General features: G+C 33.7%; 1 protein-coding gene across 1 annotated transcript; it reads right to left on the reverse strand.

Moving 5' to 3' along the window:
• Positions 1-12,352: 12,352 nt before the first annotated feature.
• LOC127882358 (uncharacterized) lies at positions 12,353-16,150 on the reverse strand. The gene is made up of 6 exons (XM_052430949.1): positions 16,020-16,150; positions 14,821-14,895; positions 14,474-14,578; positions 13,936-14,199; positions 13,698-13,725; positions 12,353-13,226 (listed from the first exon to the last, which is right to left on the reverse strand). The coding sequence occupies exons 4-6, from the start codon at positions 14,183-14,185 to the stop codon at positions 13,139-13,141; spliced, it is 366 nt and encodes a 121-aa protein (XP_052286909.1). The 5' UTR covers positions 14,186-14,199; positions 14,474-14,578; positions 14,821-14,895; positions 16,020-16,150; the 3' UTR covers positions 12,353-13,138.
• Positions 16,151-17,106: the final 956 nt, after the last annotated feature.

Genomic DNA, 17,106 nt, shown 5'->3' on the forward strand with positions numbered 1-17,106 from the left:
ATATTAATGTGTTCGTTGGATTTTATGGGCATTTAGAGAGCTTAAATCTCGATTGATTCGTTCAGATATTTCTCTTTAACTAATACATGCAAAACGTGTGTTTAACGACTCACAACTTTTTTTTATATTGCAGATTTGTGTCTTAGTGGCACTGATATATGTTGACTCATCGTTAGCTGTACTTTCAAATCAAGGAAGGGATGTTTGGATTTCGCGTTATCACAAACAGGGCTATACGCGTCTGGATATATGTGGATTCTTGCTTTTCCTACACAACACTGCTCTCAGTTTGAGTCAACATAAACGGATACTGCATAGGTAAAGGGCTCAACAGACGCAACACGTCGTCTCCTCTTCCAGACGTTATACGAGCGATTCGTTCAGTATATAGAAGAGGGATGGCTGAATGTGGTTATAAAACTATATGGAAACTGGTCAACACAATCACAAATGTCAAAGTAACCCAAGAAATAACAAGGTGTGTATTGAAGGTAATTGATCCTGAGGATGTTGCTCTCAGGTCTGCACAGCGCCTGCGACGCAGAGTCTATACCAATAAAGGTCCTAATTTTACTATACACATTGATGGGTATGATAAGCTAAAGCCTTTTGGAATTGCTATACACGGGGCGGTTGATGGATTTTCCAGTTGAATATTATGGCTGGAGGCATGTTATTCGAATAATGACCCTCGAATTATCGCGGGCGTCTTTGTTAACTTTGTGAAACGGATTGGTCGCGTTCCACGTCTGGTTCGTGGCGATGCAGGGACAGGAAACGTTCGGGTACGGGCTATGCAAATAGTGTCTAGGTTTAATGACAGAAATAACATGTCTGGAATGAACAGTTACATGACTGGGAGATCCACTGGGAGATCCACTGGCAATCAATGAATAGAACGTTTTTGGGTAAATTTAAGAGTCAGTTTTACTGAGTTTTACTGTGCATTTAGAATGCTTGAGATTCTGTTTTATACCATTGATGCAACGTGATCTGAAATCTTTCACCCCTCTATGGAATTCTCATCGGATTCAGCAGCAAAGACATGTGGAAGCACCAAATGGGATACCGATGGTAATGTACTACCAGCCTGAGGCGTATGGAACCCGGGGTTTAAGATTTCGGCTTCCTTGCGAATTGGAAACCATTGATCGTATTCAAGAGAGATACTTTGGGTGTAAAGATGACTTCATACCCGTCCTAGAACATGTGTGTGAAATGCAGCGGGAGCAACTGCCAGTTCCTGAATCGATTGAAAGTGCGACTTCTTTGTTCTTGGCCTTCACTGAAATATTGGATGGTTACTAATTACATATGCACAGATGTATGCTTAAAAATTGGTTATATTTTGCAAATTTAATTTTTAAGTTAGTTTAGTTCAAGTAAGTTTCGATTCGAGTTTTATTTACAATGTTTCGATAAGCAACACAAATTTATATTCTTGTTATTGGAATTGATCTTGAAGTAGTTAAACGTTGTTTTTTTTGTTTGCTAAAATAAATTCACTCATATTGTTGTACACATTTACAGACATTGCAAACTTGGCAAAAACAGATTCACAATGTTCTTCATTTCATTGTTAGATTGCAAAAGAATGAATGAAACGTAACTAATTGTTTGAAAACATGGCGGTCATTTAGTTATGAAATCTTGTAAATTGTGGAATGTTCCTTTTAAAATATGGTTCTTTTAAAAGATTTATTAACATTTTATTTCAAACTTCAATATATTAAACGAAACGACTATTGTAAATCTTATATTTAATATTAACACTGTCGCAAATATATGATATGTTTATTTTGTTTTTTCTTACTTGATTTTCTGTTCCTGAAACTCCAGTGTATATAGTACATGTTTGAAATAAATGTTCATACTGCAATTAGATTTTTATTTTTTTGAATGGTCAAATAATTCGTTTTTGAGGAAATGGAAAATTATTCAAATGTGACACAAAATTAGGTTATTTGTAGATCAATTTTAGGGCTAGTTAATGTGATCGGTCTTTCTTCGTCGTCCGTCAAAATTTTCACTAAAGCGAAATCACCTACTCAGGTGTGTCAATAATAACAAAACATGAACAGTCTTCAAAGCTAGTAAGGTTGTAGTTTGCTTTTATTTCCATATTATGTCCACATCGCACATTACTTATCAAAATATTTTTGAAATATTTGTTTACGAGCCGGTTAGTTTTATATGAGTGTGATACACGTACCCTTTGACTAGATCGGTCTATGGTATGACCCTATATATATATATATATATATAAATATATATATATATATATATAGATATATAGAGATATATATATATATATATATATATATATATATATATATATATATATAAATATATATATATATATATATATATATAATATATATATATATATATATATATATATATATATATACTCAACTCGATTATTGAAAGCGAATAATGCATTTAATCGCCAATTCTACGTGCAGTCATCATCGTAAAACGACAAAAATGCACGGCGAATATTTAAGTAACGATTGACTTTAATAACATTTTATTTTTCTTGCAGTTTATTACATAATTACAATTGCCCTATGTTTCACTAGTGTACATTATTCTGATTGGCTATAGTATATCATTTAACTGGGCTTTAATATTCAATGAAGCGAGTTGCCTCCACGAAGCGCACGAGGAAATCGAGCGTGGGGCAACTTGGTTTAATTATGCCATGTGCAACATGCACACAGTCAAAACTGCGTATTGTAAAAGGGGCGCCTACTAAATTCTTGCACGAATAAATCCTAAATTATATTGTGCCAAACCATTAAAAACATATGCAGAATGATAATCGTAATTGCATGTATAAGAATTGAAACGCTCTTTTCTTCGCTTCATCGATGTAAGTAGGTTAGTTTTGGTATTTAATTCGGCTTTATGCAAATTAGTTCCTCACACAAAACAGGCACATTTTCAACTAGAGATAACTAAACATCTTAATAGCAGTGAGGTATCAAGCAGATACATAATGGTGAGCATTAATATACGATTCAATAAAAACTTTATTCAGATTTAACAAAAGTTGACCTTCAAATCTTCGCATAGAAGCTGATGATTTAAATGATAAATATCTTATTCTAAATATCAAATTTAAAAAGATGATTTATAAAACAACATAACAGCTAATGAGTTTCAAACTGTACTTCAGTATTTATTCAGAAAAAGTAAGACAAATGAAAACAAAGTTAAGGACATATCACTTTCTGAAATGGTCAGAAGTGATTGGGGTAATGTAAAACAATAATTCCTTATATTAACATTGGATTATGAAGTTTGGAACAATGTGCATAATTGTGTGTGTGTGTGTGTGTGTGTGTGTGTGTGTGTGTGTGTGTGTGTGTGTGTGTGTGTGTGTGTGTGTGTGTGTGTGTGTGTGTGTGTGTGTGTGTGTGGTGTGTGTGTGTGTGTGTGTGTGTGTGTGTGTGTGTGTGTGTGTGTGTGTGTGTGTGTGTGTGTGTGTGTGTGTGTGTGTGTGTGTGTGTGTGTTGTGTGTGTGTGTGTGTGTGTGTGTGTGTGTGTGTGTGTGTGTGTGTGTGTGCGCGCGCGCGCGCGTGCGTGTGTGTGTGTGTGCGTGCGTGCGTGTGTGCGTGTGTGCGTGCGTCCGTGCGTGCGTGTGTGTGTTTGTGTGTGTGTGTGTGTGTTTGTGTGTATGTGTGTGTGTGTACGTGTGTGTGTGTGTAGGTGTGTGTGTAGGTGTGTGTGTGTAGGTATGTGTGTATGTATGTATTTATGTATTAAAAATATAGAAGTACCAAGATGCGCATATGGTCACATATGTACATAAATACATACATGTACATGCATGCATTCATACATACATACATGCATGCATGTATGTATGTATGTATGTATGTATGTATGTATGTATGTATGTATGCATGCATGCATGCATGTATGTATGTATGAATGCATGCATGTATGTATGTATGTACATATGTGACCATATGCGCATCTTGGTACTTCTATATTTTTAATACAAATTCAATTAGTGGCTGCTGAGTGCAGAAACCTAAAAGGTTATACCTTATAGTGCCTATGGAATCAAAGGGCAATAACTCATCGAATCAGAATGATTAACATTTACATGAATAACAGTGTTTTGTACTTTCATTCAAATGTTTTAAGAATTATAGAAATGGTTAAAGTTGAATAAAGAAGAGCTGTCTCCATAGGATGACATATGCCCGCAAAAAATGCTTTGATAGAAGTTATAAGTATTTTTCGAAACCTAAACGCTGATTTTGAAACCTAAACGCGGACCCTAAGTTCAAGGTCAAGGTCAAGTCAAAGGGGTCAAAAATTGTGTGCGTATGGTAAGGTCTTGTCCATATACACATGCTTACCAAATATGAAGATTACATCTGAAGCGACATAGAAGTTATGAGCATTTTTTGAAACCCTAAAGCAGATTTTAAAACCCAAACGCGGACCCTTAGTTCAAGGTCAATGTCAAAGGGGTCAAAATGTGTGTGCGTATGGAAAGGCCTTGTACATATACACATGCATACCAAATATTAAGGTTACATCTGAAGCGACATAGAAGTAATGAGCATTTTTCAAAAAAGTATGACGGACAGTCCGATCACTATATGCCCTCCTTCGGGGCATAACAAAAAATAAAAAGAATTGACCTCCATCATTTGGAGAATAATATATCATTAACATACAAATATTAAGATAACAAGCAAATTCTTTTAATTGATATCCATGCCAAATAAATTGTGTTTATGGATGGGTGTAGAACTAAAAGAAAAGGTATACATGTAAGTGAAGGGTTGTGCCTTTTCTCAATTATTTTTTTTAAACTCATTTGTACCTGTGATGGGTTTACAGACAATAAAATGCAGTTATTACAGATTCCCTTGATGCGTATCAAAGGAATGACTTAATAATGAATCAAATTTGTGACCTTTGACCTCAATGTGTGACCTTGACCTTAGACCCTATGATTATGGGTGTTGAATGTGAAGCACACCCAGATGATTGAGAACAACTATGGCAAGTTTCATGGCTCTGACTCATGTGTTAATGGAGATAAAGCTCTAAGCTTATATTAAAAAGCATTTTTTTTCAAGATATAAAGCGCCATCACTCCATTTTTAACAGATGGCATACAATGCCATTTGGCGTGCATCATCCTCTTATCCATATATATACTCATACCAAGTTTCAATAAACTCCGCCACAGCACTTCCAAGGTATGGCTCCGGATACAAAAGTGCCGGACGGACGGAAGGACGGACGGATGGACAACGCCAAAGCAATATCCCTCCGCCTATGGCGGGGGATAACAAAATCAAGATTAACAACAGACATATCATGTTTAAACTTAAAAAAAATGTCCCTCAAGTTGGTTTATCTGAAAGAACTGAACAAAAGTGTCACTTTCTATGTAAAAGCCATACAGCACTAGTGTATGGATGAATCGTACTGAAAGTAATGAAGTACGCTTAATAGAACATTTGCGTTAAAAACTGAACTAAAAATGAGCAAAAATAAACAAAACAATATAGCACAATAAAAACTGAACTAAAATGTTATTTCACAGTAAGTCGATATAAACTAATTCGGCATGACCATATTATTTGGGTACCATATACGCTTCCATAATTTTTAAACAACGCCCTTTGTCCACAAAAGTTATATCGACTCCTTTAGTTATATCGCCATGTCAACATTATGTTACTTGCAAGTCATCAATATATATGCCGTCATACAGTAAACAACACAGAAATAGTTAAATTTACAAGACGGCTAAAGGTTAAAATATCGTCAGAGATTTAAGCTCTGATGCAAACAGGCGGGTTGTTTAAGTCTTGACAACTTATCTTATGCCGACAAATCAACATAATTTTAGGCGTCATGCTCTTATGAAAATGACTTGCCATCGTAGTTTAAGTCTACACGATGAGTTTTTTTTTTGACGACATGACACCTTTTTCATATCATGCCGTCATAGAATGTTGACATAATCACAGTATCAGGGTGTACCATATACGTTTCCGTACACAAGAGCATGACGCCAAAAAATATATTGATTTGTCGACTAAGATCATGTCGACCAAATATTTGTTCGGGCAAAGCCGGAAACAAAAACGTCGAGACTTTAACTTAATGTCGTTATGGCGAGTAAAATTAGGTGGGAAAAAGCTACAAAACTATGTCGACATACCATGTTATTTCACAGTTAGTTAATATAAATTAATCCGGCATGACCATATTATCGGGGTGTACCATTTACGCTTCCGTACATACTGGATATTTTAGAGCATGGTAAATGTTCAGTTTTACTGTTTTCTCACAAAGATCATAACTACAACGAAAATTTGCGAATCTGAAAATCGTTTTTTTATAACTTTGTCAACTTACCAAAACGTGAAAAGGTCCCTTTAAAATATTAGCATTAATTATCGATTATTCCTATAGTTGGAAAAATATTAAACGGGAGGAATGTTTCAGTCCGAGTTTAATGTTATACGGGTGTAATGCTTCGTTGAAAATTGTGTACATGTTGATATGAAGTGTTTAATTTGCAAATAAATACTTATGTATATTTGTGCCACAAATAATACACGTAACAGAAATAAAACTAAATTGCTCAAATGAATATGAGTAATAATTTCCTTGCTAATGTCACAATGCTGTTAGATTGCTGTGCTTAGCGTTTTTCTTCTAATTACTTATAATATGCGAAACATCGCACAGCACACAGACAACGTGAAAAAATGCAGACAATTTGAACACAGATGGGAGTTCACGGGTTCGATCCTCATGCTATGAACGTTCTTTAGATTTCATAGACACCAAGTACTGGTTCTAGTCCCACGAAACGGACTCGAGAGCGTTTCAACTAATCTTAAGGGCTTTCTATGCAGTCGAGCTAAAAACATAGGTTAAAACTAAATTACCTTTGACTGAAATGTTAACAAAGTAGTGCGTTTCTTACCTTCAAAAACGAGCATTTATCCCAACCTTTATCAGCAACAGAAGCTGTATGTTTACCCAGTGTATTCCCTTTATGCGATTTATATTTCCCATTGAGCCGATTGTTTTTTTAGATTAAACGTTGTTTTTTTCGCCCAGCAAACGACATGTATTGAAATACTTAGTGTACACTTTACACTTTGAGAAGATACAAGATGTTCTAGATAGTGGATAATGCAGGGACATTATTATGTTTGCTAATGGGAAAACATTATAACACGTATGTGCGCAAAACTTACAGACAACCTTCGATGTGTTATAATTTATTATATACCTATCGATTTTCTGCCACCAATATACACTATATTTAAGATTTATTGTAATACGAGAAGCGGTAATCGTAACAAGACTTTTCTGTTTCCGTATCATGCTTATAACTGGACGTTTTAAACTGATATCAATATAGAGTTAAGTTAACATAATCTATATAAATAGTTTGAACCACATACATCGCAAACAGGAAATTAAATCACTTCAAATGTCAGCGACATAGTCTAAATAACCAATATTTGAAACAGCAGCAGTAGCATATATTTTGTTTATGGATAGGCGCAAAAATGAACCAAAAAAATCACTGCACATATATTATTAAAATTGGAAACATTAGACCTCAGTGGTTGACCATAACATTGACAAAAGAGATCTGAATCTTAGTTGTTACAAACAGCCCGATAAAGGAAAACAATTTTATATAATTTTTACGGTTTCCCTTTATGCGAAGACAAAATTGCATGGACTAAGCAAAATAAACAGTCTTACCAAGGGATGGAAGGGTGTGTGATACGGCATAAAACATGCCACTCGTAAGATGCATACTTTGGAAAAATGGACCAACGTAAAAATGTATGTTCATTCTCAGAAGGAAGTAGCACATAAAATGATGGTAGTAACAAATCAAATATGATTGAAAATTCCGTTAATAGATTCTGACTTCATATAGTAACTTTTTTATCCGAATTAAACGTACTTATAGAATATTATTCAATACTTGATAATGGTTCGCCTATAAAACACATGAAACGCACACAAAGAGCCCATACTTATATTTGTAGCTGTAATGTTATCTATAAAAGGAAATTATAAGATATCTAAGGCCGCATTTGTGTAGTGGATATGGCGTCCGCCTTTCACCCGGAAAAGCACTCTACAGTTTAAAAAAGAAACAATTGCTGGTCGTTCCCAGGGAGAACCTCTAAAAGGTTAAGGCGAACAATATAATCGAGCGGAAATAAATAGGATACAACTTACATAATGAGAATATGACTCAAACGTGAATACTTAATAATTAAGCACTATTCATGTCAGTTTTAACATGCTTAAATATTAATAGGCCACTCAGAGATCGTTGTCGTGTTATAGTGACACAATGAACTTTGCATCAGTGTTAAAGCACCAACCATGATAAAAAAAACATCACATGGTAACATTAAATACAAAATATCATAAACAAATAATCCTTTAATTGGCAAAGACGTAAATTTGGCTGATGCAACTTATTACGTTGAAATATAATTATTGCTTATACTTCATTTAACCATATTGACGTACTTTATTATGTTTGGAAAGTCCTTGAGTATAGTTTAAACAATTATTTCACCACACTCCCTCGTCTTCCGCCATTAATAATTACACAAAACTTATACATACATTTACTAATGTAAGCTTGTCTACGGTAGTTTGCTGAAAATTGTAGAGGTAACAGAATATGATATAGGTGTATAACCAACAGCCCGCTTCCTGTTTGTTATGTATTCGGTTAACTTTGCGTAGGTTCCTTACATCAGATAACTAACAAAACACGCAATCGATTTACTAAATATTTTAAACTCGTATCAAATAAGATATAAACATGCAAAATCATACATTATGTTTTTTTCTTGTAAATATGGAGTTTGAAATACTTGCACGGAGTGTTTTATATGACAATACGCTAATTAACATATAGAGAATATTATGTGAGTTGTGGATGAAGATCAAGTTAATCATGCGAGGCTTAGAACCATGGCAGCGCGAGAGTTGTCGAGCATTACCATGGTTCGAGCCGAGCATGATAAACTTGATATTTATCCAAGACTCACATAATATTCTATTTATCCTATTGTTGACTGCCTTGTATTCTATTAATAGTTGTCAAATATCGAATTTTTGACTATTTTGTTCTTCTGTAGTTGACAAAAACGGATTCTCCTTTTTTTGGAAAAACCCGAGTGTGATCTTTAAATTGCGATAGTATAAAGCTAGAGTTTATACGATCGTTGTTATACTATCGATTTTCATCTAGTAATAGGACAAAATACTATTGCTGTATAAAGATAGAACTATTATTAATTAATTATATGAGTTTTAGTTATAATCTTTTGTTCATCAGAATATTTGTCTATGATGTCTTGTATTAGGACCATATATGGAAAATAGTCGTATTGACAAATATATATATTGCATTCTATCATTGAAATATCAATATTGAATATTTGGATAAAACCTTCCAATACTATCAGTTTATTGCATGACTGGACTTTTGTAATGAGTATAATTGGCTGAATGCTGATTATTTAACTTACCTATTATGTGTTTTCATTGTTGTCCATAAAATTACGACAGTTACCAAGTGAACATTTAAACGTACTTAGAAAACTTTATTGATCATTATTACCGGAAACTCAAACTCTTTCACGAGCACGTTTTCATTGGGTTAGTAATATATGGTATTGTAAAAAACAGACTCTACTCTTGTTAACATTAGTTTCCAGATTACTCAATACTGAATATGTTACTCATTGTAAGGATACACTGAACACACGGACGCAATAGACAATTACTTCCGTTAGGAACACTGCACCATATTAAGAGGGTTATCTTTAATGAAGTAACGGCTTACTTTCATATGTTAAAACAGACAATGGTTGATCGATATTTTCTGACATGTTATAGTAAACAACCAATACGCAAATTAAGTTTTCAAAAATGTTTTTTTTTAACTTGTTCGCTGCATCAAGCATTATTTTGCAATTTAAATATCACTCACAATTGTAAGAACGACGAGACCGCCCATTGCATTATTTTTATGTGGTGTTTAAAGGGCTAGGTTCACAAAGGGTGAAATATTCCATGTTACATATTTAAATGAATTAACTTTAATCTTAAAGTGCAATATATTAAACAAAGGAAAACAACATTTTATAATTACTATCACTTTAGTATAGTTGTAATTGCAACACGATTAATACGATATGTGGATATATGTGATGTTCATATATAAACAAAAAAAGCCTTGTATACGGAAACAATTCTACTGATTATGATATGATAATTATGTCATTTCGCAAAGTAGAAATCAATCAGCAAACACAATAGAAAATATATCTTAATGTTTTGTAAATGGGTTTAATGGTTTTTTCATAAACTGTCTTTTTATTACAAAAATAAGTATATATAACGTGAACGTATATCACACACGCATCTAGTAATATTAACCTAAAATGTATATTACAAAAGCAGTAAATAATACATATTCATTTTAATTAACCATCTCAAATGCAGTTCGATACGTGTATACACTGGTTATGTAGGTTACACATGAGGGATGCAAGCTTTTTTTCAACATTACATGTCCATTCCAGTAGTTTTGTTGGCTTAAATAGATTCTTTTATCACGTTTTCAGCCAAGCATCAACTCATTCACTTAAGTACAATAAACACATCTTCTTCATACATGTAAAAGGTTGATGTTATACAAAGTCAAACTCATTATGCACTACGTTGTTTTCTGTTTGCTTGCATATGTGTTCGAGATGTAGCATGTCAAGCTCCGTTTTGGTATGGTTGTACCACATGAATTGCTCCGGGTGAGAAATTATGACCCGTCGAAATTCCGTAATCTTTTATTATTCTTGGAACATCATGCATCATATCTGTTCATATCATATCATATGCTTTCCACTTAAAAACGCTGATGTTCAAACCCTAATACACAGATCAAATTTCTATCTGTAATCTTGTCAATAGTGAAAAACTGGGAAGTCCCACTGCATAGCTTTCAACTGTAATTTGCAATAATGCATCTCTTGTTCGTTCATTTCAAAACTCCTTCGAGTTAGCAATGCCAGCGTATTCATAGTGTATATCGATGAGTGCGTCTACCTCTGAATTATGTTTCAAAATGAACAATCAGTCTTTCTTTGCCATCTGGTTTAGTCTGGACAATATTTAAATTATTTGTATACGTTTGGATGCTATTCGTTTTCCAGCAGAGCTAATTCTAAATATGTTGGACGGTGGGGATTGTAATACTTTAAGAACTTTGCGTGCTTGAACATGCAACTGCAACATTTAAAATTTATCAATCATAGCATTTCTTCATTCCTATTTCTGTATGTCGACCATTTATGATAAGTCTAACATTGCTTTAACTAGACAAAATGCACATATTCTTAGCATTTTGGTAACATATATTTTTCTTTATTTGAATTGAATTAATATTTTGTTTCTTGTATTGCCTGTGCGTGATTTGTATGTGTAATATTATACATCTACGAATAAGGCATGACTTACTTATCCATGCGCGATTCTAAAATAACTTACAACATATTTTGTACGTGTGTCGGACGCTAGCGCAATTTCAAGTCATACATAGAGTTCGATCTTACTACTTAGTCATTTAACCGATTGTTCGGACAATAACGTTGACATTTAACATCTACATCTCGTGCCACAAAATGGGGAGTCAGGTTTTCGCCGCGCGCAATACTTGTATCCTTTGTTTAAAGGGCACTGTCACACTTAATGGTCAGTGCTCACATATGTGTTTATGTAGGTTGTAATTGTACTATTTATCAGCCTGAATAAATAGCTATACGGAAGGTTTGCGATTTGTAGCATGTGTTTAATGCAAGTCCTGCATCCCAAAACCAATAAAGTCATAAATAAAGGTCAGACCTCCAGCTTTGGGTATGATACAGCTGTTCAAGACCGTTACTTTATCAGTCAATTAGTAGGTTTTAAATTAAAATGCATTACTCACAATGGGATGATACCAATATCACAAGTTTTACAAATAACAAAAAAAGTATGATTCTTAACACTGGGTTCGATGTGTACCAACAGCGAGTATGTTATAATTTATTAGTAATGTAAAATAAGCAATATGTTAGCAATTTATACACAAAACATATTAAAAAACTCAGCATGAAAGATACGTTATACCAAAACCGATAGGTTCATGGTTGAACAGTGTGGTTTTGATTTCAACAGCTCACTTAATAAGTATTAGTATGGTTTGCTAAACGTTCATATGTTAATCGACCGAGATACAGATTTAATTGAAAATAAAGAGAACAACGTTTTAGATATTTTTATTTGAAGTATTTGAAGTATGAAACAACTTAATGCGCTACCGAAAGAACGGAGAAGTTATAATGTAACTTGCAAACACATCAATACGATAACGAATTAGCTTTAGATACGTATTGAGAGTATACGTTTAACATGTTTTAAATATATTCATGTTTAATGCTTTGTGATGGAATATTTGAAAAAAATTGGGAAACAAATTCCCTTTATCTTTCTCTTTAGCCTGACAAGTAACTGTTATTTTTCATTTCAAATAAATGTGAAATATAGCTCTGTCATGTCACTGTTCAACTCCTTTACAAGAACACATCTGCGTTTCCATTTTGTGTGACAGTTGGCCTTAGTGCGCATGGGTTTATTTACATCATGTTCCAAAAATGATAATTCACACATTTTTACCCGTTCAAGCGTATTGTTGCTCACTTTATTTAGATAAGTAATTTAAGGTATTATCCCGAAAGCAAAAACATATATTTCCTCTGCATATTTTAGTTAACAATACATACAATTTAAAATTAAAAAAATCGGAATACACAATATACATTATGAACGCGTGTTCAAAAACAAATACATTATTATGTTACAATTGAATACTGTATGTCTTTCAAAATTAATGCCATAGATATATGTAAAATAACGATAGCTGAATATAACAAAATATTCAATTATGTAAATCTGCTCAAGCAACAGACACATCAATATATACACTAATACATAACTGGGTGAGTAATGAGATTTAAGTCTGCCATCAGGTAAGCAGTTCGAGGATCGCTCATTTCTTGATGTTTGCCAACGAACTGTATGGAGTTTTCTCATCAGGTCTCTTCGGAAGCAAATTCTCATATCCAATCGTCTCATTTCTGTGGGGCAAAAGTAAGAATGTTGAATCTTGGTAATATAAAATATGACATATAAAGCAAGCCTTGATAACAATATAATTGCATATATGTCTTATATGGTAGCGATATAGGCATGCTCCTTTAATCTAGCCGAGGATATGAGAATGCGCGTCTAGCTGGGATTAGTTGCATTTTACAAAATAATCTCTGTGCTATTGTACTGCACACAGACATTAAATTAGCAGCATAAACCAAGTTACATAACACGATTTAATGTAAGCAACACAAATACATTTTTTTCCAAAACAAATACGTTAAATAAAATATGTTGTCACATACACTAATTTATTAATTGATTTGAAGTTCCTCCCGGTTTTATTGTGTTTAATATGTATACCTTGTGAACGAGTAGTTGTAAACTATGTGGACGTGTCCCAAATATGTAAAGTAGTGCTAAGTTCAATATACCTCCACTTTTCATTTAATACATACGCATATGTTTCGGATTCCCGGTCCACGTCTAAAATAAAAGATAGTATTATGTAAAAATCGCCCATAAAAAGCGATAACATATGACGTCTCATTACTGTTTTAGAAAAACACAAATGGTTCGCGTAATTTGTTTAATAGAAATAAGTTCTAACACAATCGAAACGCTATCATGGTCAGACTATCGATTGTTTTTTCAAGGCATCTCGTGTCTATTATTATATGGTGCATGGCTACTTACTTTCATCAGTATCCGGGCTATCTGGGATTGTTTCGTAATGATTCTCATCAACCTGGTTAGCCTCGGACTCCAGTGTATGCTCTACAATAGTGTCCCCGTTTGATAAAGGGAATATGCCAGCCAAAGGGTATATATCCATCATTGGTAGGCGTTCACTTTGACCCGCTGATGAGTGTTGCATTGCAGTCACGCCTTCAAACAACGATTCGTTCGGGGCTGTTCGGGATCTGTTCACGTCTTCAGATAGCATCGGACTAACTGCCACTATGCAGTGATTTATCAAAATATAAATCGTGTTAAATAACTATTAATGAAATCGCATTATGCACAATTAACACCGTAACCATACATATATAATACATTAAGTATGAAACAAATTTGAGGTTGATCTACATAAATTTGGCGGATATCTATGCTTTATAGGAAGAAATTTGTTACAAAATATTTAAATTTGTTGTTAGAATGTTGTGTACCTAAAGTATTGCAAGAATACATAACGATCATCGTTCAAATTTGAATATTTTAAATGGTATAGTACCTGTTTGTTTTTGGAATTTTCTGAAGACGCAAATAAGTAACGTAGCCGAAAGAAATAACAAAACGACCGCGGAGCTGATGATTATGAATTTGCCAAGGAAACTGTCTGAATAAAAACACACACACGCAAGTACAAGTATCGTTTTTGATACTTGCAAAAAAAGTGATAACATAGTTTGGGGTTTAACAAATTTAACGAACAACTGTTATGATTATTTATTTCCATGTAAAAAATCCTGTTTCATCTTTCCTTAAGTTTAAAATTATTTGTTTTCAGTCAGTTAGTCCTTTAAACAAACGTTCTAAATTCTTTTTTGTCTACAGTATGCGTTGATTATAAAAAAATACCTATCAAATTGAAGTTTGCATTCCCTTTCGTCGACGATTCTCTGTTTGTAATTTCGATAGCCGTTGACCACCCAGCTACATGTAACAGCAACACAAAATTTCGATAGATGTATTTATAGAGTATATATATGATATACACATAACTAATAATGTATCGAGGGTGCATTAGGTAGTTCCAAATATTTGATAGGAAAAGAAGCACATGAACATTCACTGATTTATTCCTCGGTAACATTCAACTTATAATATCAATAAATGATCGAAAAGTGTTGTAAGATTGTAAGATCGCCGTGGCGTTGTGGATATGGTGTCCGCCTAGCGATCGGGAGGTCACGGGTTCGATCCCCACTGTGGGAGCGTTCTTAAGATCCCCACTTAATGTTTGCAATTCTGATGTAAGTAATATTTACAGCAATACCACGTTCTTTAAAAAAACTGCATTGATTGCAATCGTAAACAGGCAAATTCGTTGAATTGATATCCTCCGCCACGAACGGACGGACTTACAGACGGACGGATTGACGGACAACGCAAAAACGATATCCCTCCGTCTTTGGCGTGCGATAACAAGTTAAAGTTTACGAACAATATATGTGTTTTTTGTCCACAAATCAGATGATCGTCCAACTGTCGATTTCTGAAACAGTAGTGTACGAATCTAAATTATCTACTACTTCTACTACTACTACTACTACTACTACTACTACTACTACTACTACTACTACTACTACTACTACTACTACTACTACTACTACTACTGCTACTACTACTACTACAACTACTACTACTACTAATACTACTACTACTTCTACTACTACTACTATTACTACTTCTACTACTGCTACTACTACTACTACTACTACTACTACTACTACTACTACTACTACTACTACTACTACTACTACTACTACTACTACTACTACTACTACTACTACTACTACTACTACTACTACTACTACTACTACTACTACTACTACTACTACTACTACTACTACTACTACTACTACTACTACTACTACTACTACTACTACTACTACTACTACTACTACTACTACTACTACTACTTTTACCACTGCTACTACTACTACTTCTAATACTAACTTCTACTACAACTACTTTTAAAAATAGAAATAAATAGTAAGAGTAATAAAATAATAATAATAACGATAATTAAAACAATACTATTATAGTAATAATACCTTTAATACTGCTATTTTGTGTTGTGACTTCGTGTGTATCTTGAGCCTTGCTAACGTGTGTAGCAGTATTGCCCAGAAAAACCGAAATTAGATCGGTCGCGGCCTTTGTTGAGAATTTTTCTGAAGCCGAATAAATTACTATTAAACAATACTTTGTATGGCATAGCTAGTGGTAAAAGTCTATATAATTTGGTGTTAAATTATTTACTGCCACTTTATACATGTACAGTGATAAAAACAATATAACAAATCTACTAAATATTAGTAAAATAACAAAAACGGAATTACGATGGAAGTTTAAAGTGTTTAAGTATGTGTTATTTAACAATAAAGACGTGTCGTTATGGTACTAGCTGGACAATTAACTGCCATTATATATAAGTGAAAGATGATAAGCAAACCAATGCAAACTATTATATTAAAAATACAAATTTTAAAGCACAAGCAAATACTAAATATCAACTTGTAACACAAATGCTTAACCTCGTACGCTCAAACAACACATATATGCGTGTTTAGTTAGGAAAGCGAGTATGCGTACGTGTGATTGTTTGTATGAGCATGTGCAAGTGTGTTTATGTGTTTTGCCTGCCTTCAATCGATTGAATGATGTAAAGATCATTTTGAGCAGCATTGATGATTACGTTTTAAGATTTCATATCCATGATAGCATTACCAGGAGGACAATTAAAAAGAGACGGATAACAAAGCGCACAAGTGCAAATCTTACATGATTATAAACCGCTTGTTTGGTAAAAATATATTTTGTTTGAAGTTGGAAGTGCACGATTCAGAATTGAAATGATCAGCGATAATTTGAAAAATGAATTACGGGTCTGTTTGACCCATTATTATTTTTCAATAGCGCTATTGATGTTGTTTGTCTCGTTTCGAGTTAGCCTGTATTTTAAAATAGATATGTTTTAGTGGAACAACCGTTCGGACGAGTGACAAAAAGATATTGTAACTAAGCCAGTGTTGCGCATCTACTGGCTTGAGTCAGTTTGATGAGGGGTGAATATAAACATATTGCGGTGTAGGGTTAACTTTCAGTTTGTAATTTTCTATGTGGAGATCGACGGGTTTC

The sequence above is a fragment of the Dreissena polymorpha genome, chromosome 5 (assembly GCF_020536995.1).
Source record: "Dreissena polymorpha isolate Duluth1 chromosome 5, UMN_Dpol_1.0, whole genome shotgun sequence".
In the NCBI taxonomy this organism is placed as follows: Eukaryota; Metazoa; Mollusca; class Bivalvia; order Myida; family Dreissenidae; genus Dreissena; species Dreissena polymorpha.